General features: G+C 41.8%; 1 protein-coding gene across 1 annotated transcript in view; it reads right to left on the reverse strand.

Moving 5' to 3' along the window:
• Positions 1-3,110: 3,110 nt before the first annotated feature.
• SLC9A4 (solute carrier family 9 member A4) overlaps positions 3,111-12,031 on the reverse strand; it is a 31,033-nt gene continuing 22,112 nt past the window's right edge. The window contains exons 9-12 of the mRNA XM_041418151.1: positions 9,549-9,645; positions 7,748-7,879; positions 6,953-7,040; positions 3,111-3,564 (exon numbers count right to left, since the gene is read on the reverse strand). Of these exons, the coding sequence (XP_041274085.1) occupies positions 3,266-3,564; positions 6,953-7,040; positions 7,748-7,879; positions 9,549-9,645 (616 nt within the window). The 3' untranslated portion in view covers positions 3,111-3,265. The remainder of the gene's footprint in view (positions 3,565-6,952; positions 7,041-7,747; positions 7,880-9,548; positions 9,646-12,031) is intronic.

Consider the following 12,031-nt stretch of genomic DNA (forward strand, 5'->3'; position numbering starts at 1 on the left):
GGTTCCTGGATGTGACCCAGGTTCAAGAGCTTAAGAATGCCCACACACTGAATTTAAATTCATGCCCTAAACCATTTCAGCTTTCTTTATGGTGAGGCCTGAAAGCCTATAGACATGGATTAAGTTACTTGTAATAAGATATTGCTGTAGTTATTGCTATTTAAAATATAAGTAATGTGCTTCTTTCAGGAGAACTGTTTTGTCCACAAAAAATAACTATGAAAAAAAATAAAAATGTGTAACATTATATTTTAGAACATATTTTATATAGGCATCTGCAGCATTGCTTCTTGGCTGATGGCCAGCAAAGCCATTACCAGCAACTAATGGCACAGAAGGAAATTTTCTTCCAGTACTATATACTAATTGCTAGGAATGAAAACTAAAAATAGACTTTACAAGTTTAGGAACTAGTCTGCAAAATCTGAAAGCACTCTATTAACTTCTAACTTCTCTACAGCTTTACACTCTCTGAAGTTCTGGGTCACTGATTTCATCAACAAGAAGATTAGGAATGAAGCAAAGGAGAGAGATTTGACTCTGTCTGTGCACTAATTCTCTTAGTATTTTATTATTTTTCTCTAGTCCCAATATAAACCCATAATTAGAAACTGAATGTTTTGCTCCCTACTTCTAATGGGTAATTATACAATGCTCTACAACTTCTACAATATTTAAGGAATTTAGGAGTCAATTTTGAGCATATCTGTCAAACATACCCTGGCCAAAATGCACACACTCCTCTTTTTCATGATGTATGTCTGGTCCCTTCCCACGCCATTCCTGACATCCCATTAATCCTTGTCTCACAGAGTCTGTCTCTGTCCAGTTCCCCCAGACAATTAGTTGATTAAATCTTCTTAAAGATGAAATGCTGAATTTGCAGCTCACAGTAATTCCTCCATAAAAGCTGCTTCTCATGAGCCTCCCTTGGAAAATGAGACACTATCCCTTCTTCATCTTTCTTTCAGATTTCCACATTCTCTCTGTCCCCAGGGATTGCCAGCAGTTCCTATCACCCACCAGCCAGTTCTGGAGATCTTAATCCCCCACAACTCTGTGATGCAGAAGCCTCTGTTCACACCTCTGTTACCTCACTCCATGCACCTCTGCAGCCTAAGACCACATCATATGGGTACTAATTTTGCCCTCCATTAGATATCATGTGGCAACCATGTGGCTCACAGTGCAATTTAAGACCTGAGTTTGTATAATAACTCTTTCCCTTAATATCATGTTTTAATTTAGATTTATGATATGTCAATATAACTTGCTGTAGGACTGAGATCTGGTGCAAGGCTTTTGTTTAAAAACTCTGTGGAGCACTTCCTCCTTTGGTGGAGCTGGGTTTATTTGTTGATTTTCAGGTACAGAACTGTATTTCATTGCTAATTTGGTATCGGTACAGAAGAAAAATCCTACCCTGTTTTAATAATGTACCACTGTTTTCATAAAAGGAAGTCATATAATTTCTCTGGCACAATAAGGAAATACAAACAGAACTCAAGTTTCATAAAGCTTTGTACAGTTTCAGTACAGATGATTCATTATAACCTGCTAAGCATAAAAGCTGCAAACATGAGAAAATGGGGGAAAGGGCTTGTAGGGCTTTCTTCCTCTGGCGGTGCTTTTCATGTTTGTTGGTTTAGATTCTGTCCTGAATCAGAAAGCCTTTGTAAGAAATGTGAAATCATAACGTACAGAAATAAGTTCTTTTATGGACCAGGACATACAAGCAATACCAGCAATATAAAAAAGAGAAACATGCAAGGAGCACTGCTATCTCTCACTCTTAGAGTAGCATTTACAGACCCTGAGCAAGGTCTGAATGGAAGAAACAGGAGGAAACTTGACAAAAATGTGACTCAACTTGGTACATTTCTTAACCATAGATTTGACTTCACTGCAGCTGTAAGACTGGGTTTATGGACTTTTGGATTCATCCCTTTGGATAAAATCAGCTCAATTACAGTGCCAATACACAGAAGACAGTGGCAATGCTGCTTCCACTCTACAGAAAGGAACTTCTTCAGAGAAATTAGGTGTCTGGGACTTAGCTAAACTTACTAAAGACCATACTTCTTGCTTCTCCTGCTGCTAGGGAGACCCACCATTGAGATGGGAGCATGGGCACACAGGGTCACTTGGAAGGGAGCTCCATAGAAAGGTTGGGAGTTCAAGCGATGTAGTGTGCATCCCTCTGGTTATTTCTGCTTTCTTTTAGAGAAAATCTTCTCTGTATAACACATAAGAAGACACTACAAAAAGCTGGGAGGCAAACACAGGGCCTCTCTTTCCTACTAGACAGCAGGTTACAGGATTACACTCCCTCTACCTTTAATCCCAGTTTCTTGCTTTCTATCTGCATTGCTGGTCCAGTTGTAGTGTGAAGAACGGTGTATGCATTTGGGCACACAAGGTGGGAGTGGGGAATGGAGAAATTAGATACTTTACAAGGAAGCCTCCCACTTGCTGAATCACAAAAATATTGTGTATGTTCTTACTTATGCTTACAAACAAAATCCTGATGGCACTCCTGCCTGACAACTCCTCTGGATTTGTACATACAAGGATACCTCCTTTATTCATCCAAAACAACTGTAGGTGAGCAATAGGAGTCTACATACGGAAATTTACTTTAGTAGCTGGAGTCATGGATCATCACAGTAGATGACTTTACACATTTTTGCAGAGCTAAAACCTGAGTTACTGAGAGGTTCCCAAGTGCTTAAAATGTTCACTGTTCCTTTTGACTTAAGGTCTTGCTTAGGCATCTTCAGTGACATTTATATGCCCTAAAAAGCCTTTCTGTTTTTAACTCTTCCCTGGAATGCAGCTGATTCTGATCTGAAATCAAAAGCTCTGTGCTAGCTGAGGTAATCAATCTGTGCATTCACATGTCAGGGACACCTTTATATATCTCTGGGTGCAGACCATAGTATAAAACAAAGGCATTTTCAACTTTCATCCGTAGCACTTCATGCACCCAACTACTGCTGTTTAAATCCACGTCCAAACTCCTACAAATATCATGTTCTCCTCTTTCCTGCAGTGTTTTGTTGGAAAGAAAGCTTGATATTAGCAAATAAGAATTTGAGTCTTCTCTGAGCCACTAAGTACCTTAATACAACTCTTGAAAGTGATACGAGAGCAAGTACACTGGTCCCCAGAGGAAAATCATAGTTTGGTTCATATAAAAGCTTTGTTAGTTTTGAAGCAGTGCAGCAGGGGCCCTAGAGATGCAAACACTGATGATGTCTGCTCCTCATATAACTAATGGCCTGGCTGGTGCCATTGTTTCTGTCTCTTCTTCTGACTCATACTCCTCCACTTCTCTGACAGTGAACCGAGCCTTTGGCATTGGAGCTGGATTGTCTGCTCTGGTGAAACGATGACGCCTGATTGAATTTCCTCTTCGACCTGACAGATTGCATGGACCAGCTCGTCTGTCCAAGTGTGCCATTGGAATCAGCTCCTCGTGCTGCTTTGCTTCCAGTGGCCGTAGGCGGGGCTGGGACCTCGAGGTTAACGGCAACACAGCATCAGAGCCACTTCTATGCTGATCTAAATAGACAAATAATTCATTTTTTAAAGAAGAGAAGAGAGAAATGCCATGGTATTAGAAAGGAGAGATAAAGGGTATTCAATACAATACCCTGGAACTGAAGCATTTTAAATAATTACTATAGAATAAGAAGGCAGTCAAGAACTAAAAAGAGCCCTGATTTTTAATTTTCATCTCTAAGCTGCTGTTTAAAAGATTTTATTTGCCTTATCTCAGCTCTGAAACCCCAGCATATTCACCTACCTTTTGGTGTCTCACAGACCTGCCCAATGCCTTCACTGCAAAAGTGAAATGCAAGAGCATTCCTTTATGCAATTTAAATTCTCCTAAAATTTCACAAGTGTACCTAGTAACATGGTTAAAAAGCATTTTTAAACCCACAACACAAAACAAAAATGAGATAAAGGAGAAAATTCTGGTCAATCAAAAATCAAGTTTGCCAGTGACCTGTGACTAATAAGTGGGAAGAGAACAGTTTCATCTAAAACCAAGGGTGCTTTGATTACTTTGGGTGTGTCAGCTCTGCTCCTACCAGCTTGCTTTGCACAGGTAGATTGTAAAAATGTGCCTGCAAGAGGCCAGTAACTGGCATCCTCATCCTGATGAGTTTACAGAATATACTTTTTCACTTTCCTAAAGCTGCTTGTAGTCTAACTACACAGTAGGAAAGTAGCTGCTTGTAGTCTAACTACACAGTAGGAAAGTAGCTAATGTAAGAAACAACTCCTAAGAATCTAAGCTAGGAGGATCTGGGATATAAATACAAAGGTCTATGAACAGTAAAATTATTCCAAATCCTGCTACAATTAAAGTACACATGTGTTGACTATGGTCACAGTTTCAAAATTGAAGAAATTATTACAGATCCATAACAATTAAATTATTTTAAGCTAACGTTTATTTCACAGTTGGCACAGTAAAGCACTGCTGTTCATAGACCACATGGACATACTACACCCCAAGCACGATAGGATTTCTCAGATTTCCAGGGCTTCTACTTAGCTCTTTGGGAACATCACTGCTACAAAGTATGAATTATATATACTGCCAAAGAAATAATTAATAAAATCATAGACTGGTTAGTGTTGGAATGGACCTTTAAGATCCCTTACTTCTGCCCCACTTCCATGAACAGGGAACCTTCCACTAAATCAGGTTTCTCAGCCACATCTACTTGCTCATGAACACCTTCAGGAATGGGGAATCCATCATTTGTCTGGGCAACAACAACCTCTCTGGACAATTCATTTATATGTGTGGCAGAAAGAGCTGATAGGTGACTTAAGGATCTATTTGTGGTCATTTCAGACCCTTTACTAAAATTTCCGCACGTGCTATATATAAAACCTAAAACAAGCTTGCTGGAAGATTTTTTCCAGAAGTTCTTCCAGGCATAGACAAAAGAGATGACATTTATCTCTGAAAATGCAGGTGTGCATGAATGAGGTTGTCACTAATTCCCTACACACTGAGTACTTCTCTTCTTAGTTTCCAAGTGCAATTTATCTCATCCCAACAGTTTATAAGAAGACTTTAGGGTGGCTTTTTCCTGCTGAAGACACTTAAAGTGGTGCTAATGCTACACAATGGCCCTAAGGGGGGGGCCAGAGCCTGGACCAAAAAGTTACTTATTTGGATAGATTACAAGACAGAGCTTAAATTCAGGCCTATCTAATAGAAAAAAAAAGTACTTGCATTCACTGCTTCAGGATTTAGCTCTTTTATCACTAAAATGATATGCCTACCTCCTATAGCAGCATTTGGTTCCTTGAAAGTGTCTGCAGTGCTTTTAGGTCTGAGACTGCTGTGTGGAATACTTTAACTCTTTTAAAAAGACACATCAGGACATCTCCTGTGAAGATGTCCTGATAAACAAGACCAAAAAAATCCGCTTGAGTAGCATTTATCTCTGAGTAGATCCTATGGGTTTCCGTTTTGCTGTCATTATATGTGGGTGCCCATACAAGACTTTGAATAGAGCATTTAAGGCAGGAACCAAAGACAGTGAAAGGAAGAGACCTGGGAAATCCAGGGAGAAAAAAGTGCAGGAAATACAGGAAAAAAAGAGGATAAAAAGGGCCAGTCAGTACATATGTCCAGTAAAGCCCTGCACTTGATCAACGCAATCTGTCTTTTCATTTGACTACACCTCTGACTGTGTTCCTCTGTCAGCAGCTCCCCATACTGTGTGCTTGTGTGTGTGGAGGCCTGAGTGCCAGCAGCTGGAGGGACTGGGATGCATCTGTCAGTGCAAAATTGCTGGAAATCATCAAGCATAAGCAGCCATTAAGTAGGATAAGAGGCTTGGGAACTGCCTATTGGAGCAACCACGAGTCTGGAACAAAGACTGAGGAGAACAGAAGGCCTGTAAGTTGACTACTGGAGGGAGCAGGAGGTCCAGAGCAGTGACTGAAGAGACCATGGGATCTGTGGCTGGCTACTAGTAAGGCCATAATGGATGGAAATGCACACATGCAAACCAGTCTGGATACCAAAGAGACAGGTTTGCACGTGTGTGTCCCTGTGTGTAAGGCAAGAGGAGACCAGCGGATCCAGGAAGTTGCTCCAGGGAAGACTGGCTGCCCAAGGCCAGCTACTGGAGGGTCCTGCAATACATGAGGTAGAGTGTAAGACCACGTCTCTGTGTGCATGTGTGTAGGTCTGTGTACCAGCAGCTGCTAGGGGGCTGTGTCCCCAGGGACTTGCTTGCCCAAGTGCCACCAAATGTGCAGATGGAAGGTACAGGGTCTCCAGCTACTGAGCAGAGCATGTATCTCAGGCCAGCTACCGAAGATTCAGATAGCATGTATGTATTTATAATTTTTCACTAACAGTCTATCAGTCTCATCAGCCAGAGAGGGGAAAAGGATGAGGTCATCAGTGCTGTTTGCATTTGTGTGAGCTCTGTGCCATATTTGTGCTGCTCTCTGTGTCTGGCTGTGTGTACTCATGCACTGAATTTTGGTGTGTATTCCTGTTGGGAATATGAAGTCTTGGTACCTGCAGGACCTGGGGGCATGGAGCTCCATCAGTGTCATCTGGACTGGGCTACATAATAATTTTGCATACAGCTCTGTCTGTGGGGCTGTGGGGAATGGCTAATTTGTGTTCTTGAGCTCGGCCAGACAGAACTGCAGGGATCCCAGGAATATTTGTTCAAGAGGAAAAAAGAGAAAAGGAGGAGGTGCTGGAGCAAAACAGAAATTGCTGCAGTAATGATCATATAAACAACATAGATTAACAAAAAATGAGAGAAGGGTGTAGCTCATTTAAAGAGGCCGTTTTCCACTTCCATAGGAATGTGCATGTGGTACTGTTAAATCCACCAAACAACTGGCCAAGTTTCTTTGCTGCTGGAGTAGACACAGAGTAAAGCACTTCCATTACCTGTAAAAGTAACGTGCCTGGCTTTTCTTCTAGTGGGCTGGCGTGGACCCTGAGGCAAGGAGAAGTAGCGTAGTTCTGTGGTGTTAATCTGTGTGGGAGACAGAAGTGTGTCCAGTGCCTGTGATTGCCTCCACTTGGCACTTAACTTGGTGCAACAGTAAAGACTCATGGCAATATTCTGCACCTTTACAGCCAAATTTTGATAGGTATGAATAAGACCAATGCTTGGTTTGGATGGTAGAACTCAATGTCAGCTCCAGTGAGAATGTCTGTCTGATATAACAGCCAAAGGGTTTTTCACCGTCACCAGAGAAAAACATGTTCTTCTAAGATTCATCATTCGTATTTCAGGAGAAAAATTTGAATACAACTAACCTATCCAAAAAGAACTTATTTCTCTTCCTTAACCATGATTATCTCAGCTATAAATGTCTGTGCTGTTCAATGCCCACCTCTGGTCAGACAAATTTCTTACTGATTGAGAACCCAAATCATCAATGTGCCAGAGGATTTGCATCAGGCCTTTTTTGATTACACTATACTTTGCACATACAAAATCAATGCAAGTTACATCATTTTACTACATACAGCCAGAGTAGCCGATTTCTGACCAATGCATAGAGATGGGACATGAAAATTTTGCTAAGTGAAGCTCTTTCTTCATAAGTGCTGCATGAGCACACCGGGAAAATATCCATTTTAATTACAGCGAAGAGCAAATTAAAACTAGTGTCTTTCCATATTTACAGAGAAGCAAAGACAATTTTACATAAACAGTAGATGGATAACAGGTACCGGTCTACCCCAAGGCAAGCTGTTTCCCTTCCTGCAACTCTGCCTCAGGCTGTGTTCCCGACGGATGAGGATTTCTTGCGCTTGTTTCTCACTTGTGTCAGCAGGAAGATTGTGCCGGTTGTATGCTGGTGCCTGAAACAGAAAATGCAGCCAGGTCATTTTCTGTGCATTTGCAATGTTAATCAGTCTGATCAATCACAGGGCCAAGGGAACATCTGCCTCAGCTCGGTCACCAACCCAACACAGATCTCTTTGGTATCACATTGCAAAATGCAGCCATGCACAAATCTCACTGCTGCAAAGCAAGACGGGAGGAAGCATGAACACAGCTGTAAGTCTCAGACCTCAAGGGCTGCATTTTGATGCCATTTTTAATAGACTCTTACCTGCTCAAAGTGCAGGTATATAAAATATACCTACCTATGAAGGCTGTTATCATCTCGGCGCTTGTCCTGTCTTTGTCATCTCTTACCTCATCAAGTGTAGTTGGGAGCTGCAGATATAAGGCAGGTCCCAAGAAAGAGAGAACTGGTCAACTCAGCTCTGAGCTTTGGTACTAATATTATTGAGCCTGGAGCAAGCTTCAGATGCACTCAGGAACAAACAATGAATCTCCAGAATAAGATGCACACTGAGTTTCCTTTTCATGCTTGGACAAACTACAAATTATTATTACCCTTAAACTGAGCATCATTTAAGACAAGCTTTTTAGTTTATCGTATACATCTAGTGAAATGACAGAAATAATTATCTGCCTTAAAGAGAAAAATTCACTGAAGTTTATAATCCCCCTTAAAAAGTAGAATCTGATCTCAGTTTCATTTGCTACGGTCCTTGTAAAGCTGGTCTGGGGAGCAAGAGCTTTTCAGAGCTGAAAAGGAGTATTAGAAGTGGCATTACTTTCCATCCAATCTTTCATTTCCAAAAGCACGCTATTCTCAATACTACATAGGAAATTACTAGCACAAATAGTCATTACTGTAATTGATTTTGAAGAGAGAGAGTTCATTTCAGTAAGCTAAGAGATAACTATATATGCAAATTGTTGCTGGTAAGACAAGAAATTCATATCATAAGGATAATTAGCCACGGCAAATCAAACGACGTTAGGAATGAATAACATATTAATAATGCCACATTTAAATGAGCAGGCCCTAGCATTTTCTAGTACACGTGTGTTACATGAGTTAGCCTTGTTTATCGGCGTAATTTCAAGGTTACTGTAATGTATTCTCTCCCACTCACTGCTGTGGGCGTGCTCTCAATTTTCTATTCAGTGCCCGAGACTGGATTAAGCAGATACCATACCCTGGGCTGCATCAGGGTCACTACAAATTTCTGCAAAACAAATCCCCGCTGAGGTATTATCACACCACTTTAAGGGGGGGCGGGGGGGGGGAAAAAACACCTAAACGTGTAAAATGAAGCTCGGAGGACGTGGAAAAATTTTTCCCTTCGTTTTTTTTCCTCCTGCGCTGCGGGTAAATGCCGCTCCCACGCAGGGCTGCGCGCTGCTTGCCCCGCCCGCCCCCGCAGCGGAGTTTCGCTGCTGCTGTGGGAGCCCTGCCAGGGCCGGGCTGCGCTCCCGGAGCCCGGCCAGCCTCGGCCAGGCGGCCTGCCGGCCGGACAGCCGTGCGGCGAGGGAAGCCTGACCTCTACAGCTCAGACACGGATTCTTCCCTTCTTCCCTCCTTGCCCACCCCGGCCGGCCGCGGGCTCGCAGGTCCCAGCCGGTGCCCGGGGCCGCGGTACGGGGAGGGCAAACAAGGGCTGCGGCCTGCAAAGAGCGCGGCTCACGCACCCTGTGTCGCACTTGGTACAGGTTGTGTGCCAGGACATCCCTCATGGCCTCCACCTCTGCCGGGGACAGCCTGTGTGCACGCTGCTTCCTGCCGCTCCTGTAAATAAAAGGGGAAATTAAATAGGATATTAATGAGCTGATTAAATACTAATCCCATTAAATAATGCATGGACTATTTTTAATGCTAGAAAAGAAGGCTACATAGAGCCTTTCAGTGAGCAGCAACACCTGCGAATCATCCAAATATGAACAAAAAAAAAAGGTCAAATTTTGCTCTTTCCTTGGTTTTATCCATATAGTGTGTAGTCAAATTAAGCCCTCATAGAGCTGGCAACAGAAACTCTTCTTTCTTAAACCTCCAGAAGGAAGTTCCTATTTCAGGATTAGATTAGGCCAGCTCAGGAAAGCGCTGCAAGTTTCCTCCTCTGTCTGAACAAAAACCTCAGCACGGTCCAGTAGTCTGGGCCTTGCCGTCTTACTGGTTTTTACTCTTTTGAGAAAGTGAAGAAAATCCTTAAGAGCAAAAGAGTATATTAATTATGAAGTCTGAGAGATGTGCCCTGTGGTGAGAAGAACATAGAGCAAGAGTTTCCTTGCTACTGAACCTGTTTCTGCATTTGAAATTAAAGAACCACCTAAAAGATAGTCATCTTTGTGTCTCTAAAAAAACTTGAACAAGCCCACAGTCACTTGTAGCTGCCTGGCTTTTTCACTAGCAAAACAGAGGAGGAGGGCTGCTGTGAAATGTTATCGGGTTTCACTACATCAGTCAATCACTGTGAGAGTTAGTGTTCAGATGAATTCCCAGGAAAAGAAAGGGAAATAGACAGTGATCATGCAGGATGAATCAGTCTGTCTTGTTTCTGAATTTTTCCTTTCTTCATTTTGTTTCTTGCCTCTTAAAAAAAAATTAAAAAAAAAAAAAAATATTGCAGGTGGTGTTTTTCAGCTAAGTGATGTCCTTAAAGTGTTGTCTGTAAAATGTGCAATTAAAAATCAATGATCTATGAATGATCTATGAACAGTATTACCAGAGTTTTGTGTGCATCTACCTCACACTTCGTCTAAAATAAATTTAACAATTTTAATGGCAAAGGACAGTGGATTCAAGCTAAACTGTGATTGTGATGTAAACATAGGAAGAAGGTTGGAATTTGCAATTACATCTGGTTTAGCAGTATTACTAATGTTTTGTTCTATAATCTACCATGAACATCTTGAAAACTTGTAGGACCAACATGAACTACCTGGATTCTATATTTTACTGCCTAGCATAAAGTAGACAGTGATCCTTGGTGCCCTGGCCCCTGTCCAAAGCCCCTGGAATATAAGAATTAATTCCTGATATATTTCAAGGTTTTGAAATGTGTTTTCATTTTGCCATCAGACTAAAACAGAGACCTGACTTTTTTTTCTGTTAAATAAAAACGAAGAGGGAAATTAACAACAGGTTAAGGTGTAGTATTAGATCTGGGACTGGGATAAGCAATAGGTTAAGGACCTCTGAAGCATGAGTGACCCATGAGTCTGTCACTGAGATGCAGGCAAACCAGTGTGACAGAAAAGGACAGCCTTTCTGGATTTGACCAGCAATCTTATCTTGTCCCTGATAAATCCTTCCCATCAAATGTTTAATTGACATTCATCAATTCTCAACAACTGTAATAACAACAAAATTATTTATTTACCATTAGGGAAAAAAAGACCTTCACCATCACCCAATTCCAGGCTGAGTGGGTGGGTGCATTGGTTGGTTGGTTTCTTTTTCACTTGCTTTCAGCTCTCAGAGATGCACTGAGAGGATCTGGGGATGCTACCAATTTTTCAGGCTTGAGTGCACTGCGCCTTTACTCCCTACTGGGTGTGGTGTGTCTCAGACTGGGACACAGCCCGTGTAGGCTGCCCTCCACACAGGGAAACCAGACTCCTTGCTGTCAGCAGCTCCTCTCTGACGTCCCTTTGGACAACAGGGAGACCCTAGGTAAAGCTGGGAAAATATACACAAGCACAAGCCCTGGGGACTATCATCGAGTATTGGTCTCTAAAACACAGGCTTGGCTCATTTGTGTAATGCAAATGGAACTGGAATAGTTGCTGCAGGTGGCTTTGACATCCCAGGGAGCAACTGCTTCCCTGCTTTGTGCTTCACTGAATGTGTCCACAGGGTCTTTTTACCTTACAGCTGGGAATAAACAGAGGAAAGCATCTAAAGGGAAAAACTTGACTCCACTGGGGAGATTATCAGATTATCTCTACTTTTCCAGTTGCATACCTGACTTTCTCCACATGCCAGCACAGAAGTATCCAGTTCTAAGTAATTTCATATCTTATTATTTTGCTCTTAAAGTGAATTAAATAGGATAAATAAAATTGCTTGAGTCTCAGTTGAGCTGGGGTAGCGAGATAAAAAATAGCACAAAGACAATCTGTATTGTTCTGGAGCACAAATGAAAAAACGTCATTCTTTTCATGGGATTGGAAAT

The sequence above is a fragment of the Onychostruthus taczanowskii genome, unplaced genomic scaffold (genome assembly GCF_017590055.1).
Source record: "Onychostruthus taczanowskii isolate IOZ18803 unplaced genomic scaffold, ASM1759005v1 scaffold58, whole genome shotgun sequence".
Classification (NCBI taxonomy): domain Eukaryota; kingdom Metazoa; phylum Chordata; class Aves; order Passeriformes; family Passeridae; genus Onychostruthus; species Onychostruthus taczanowskii.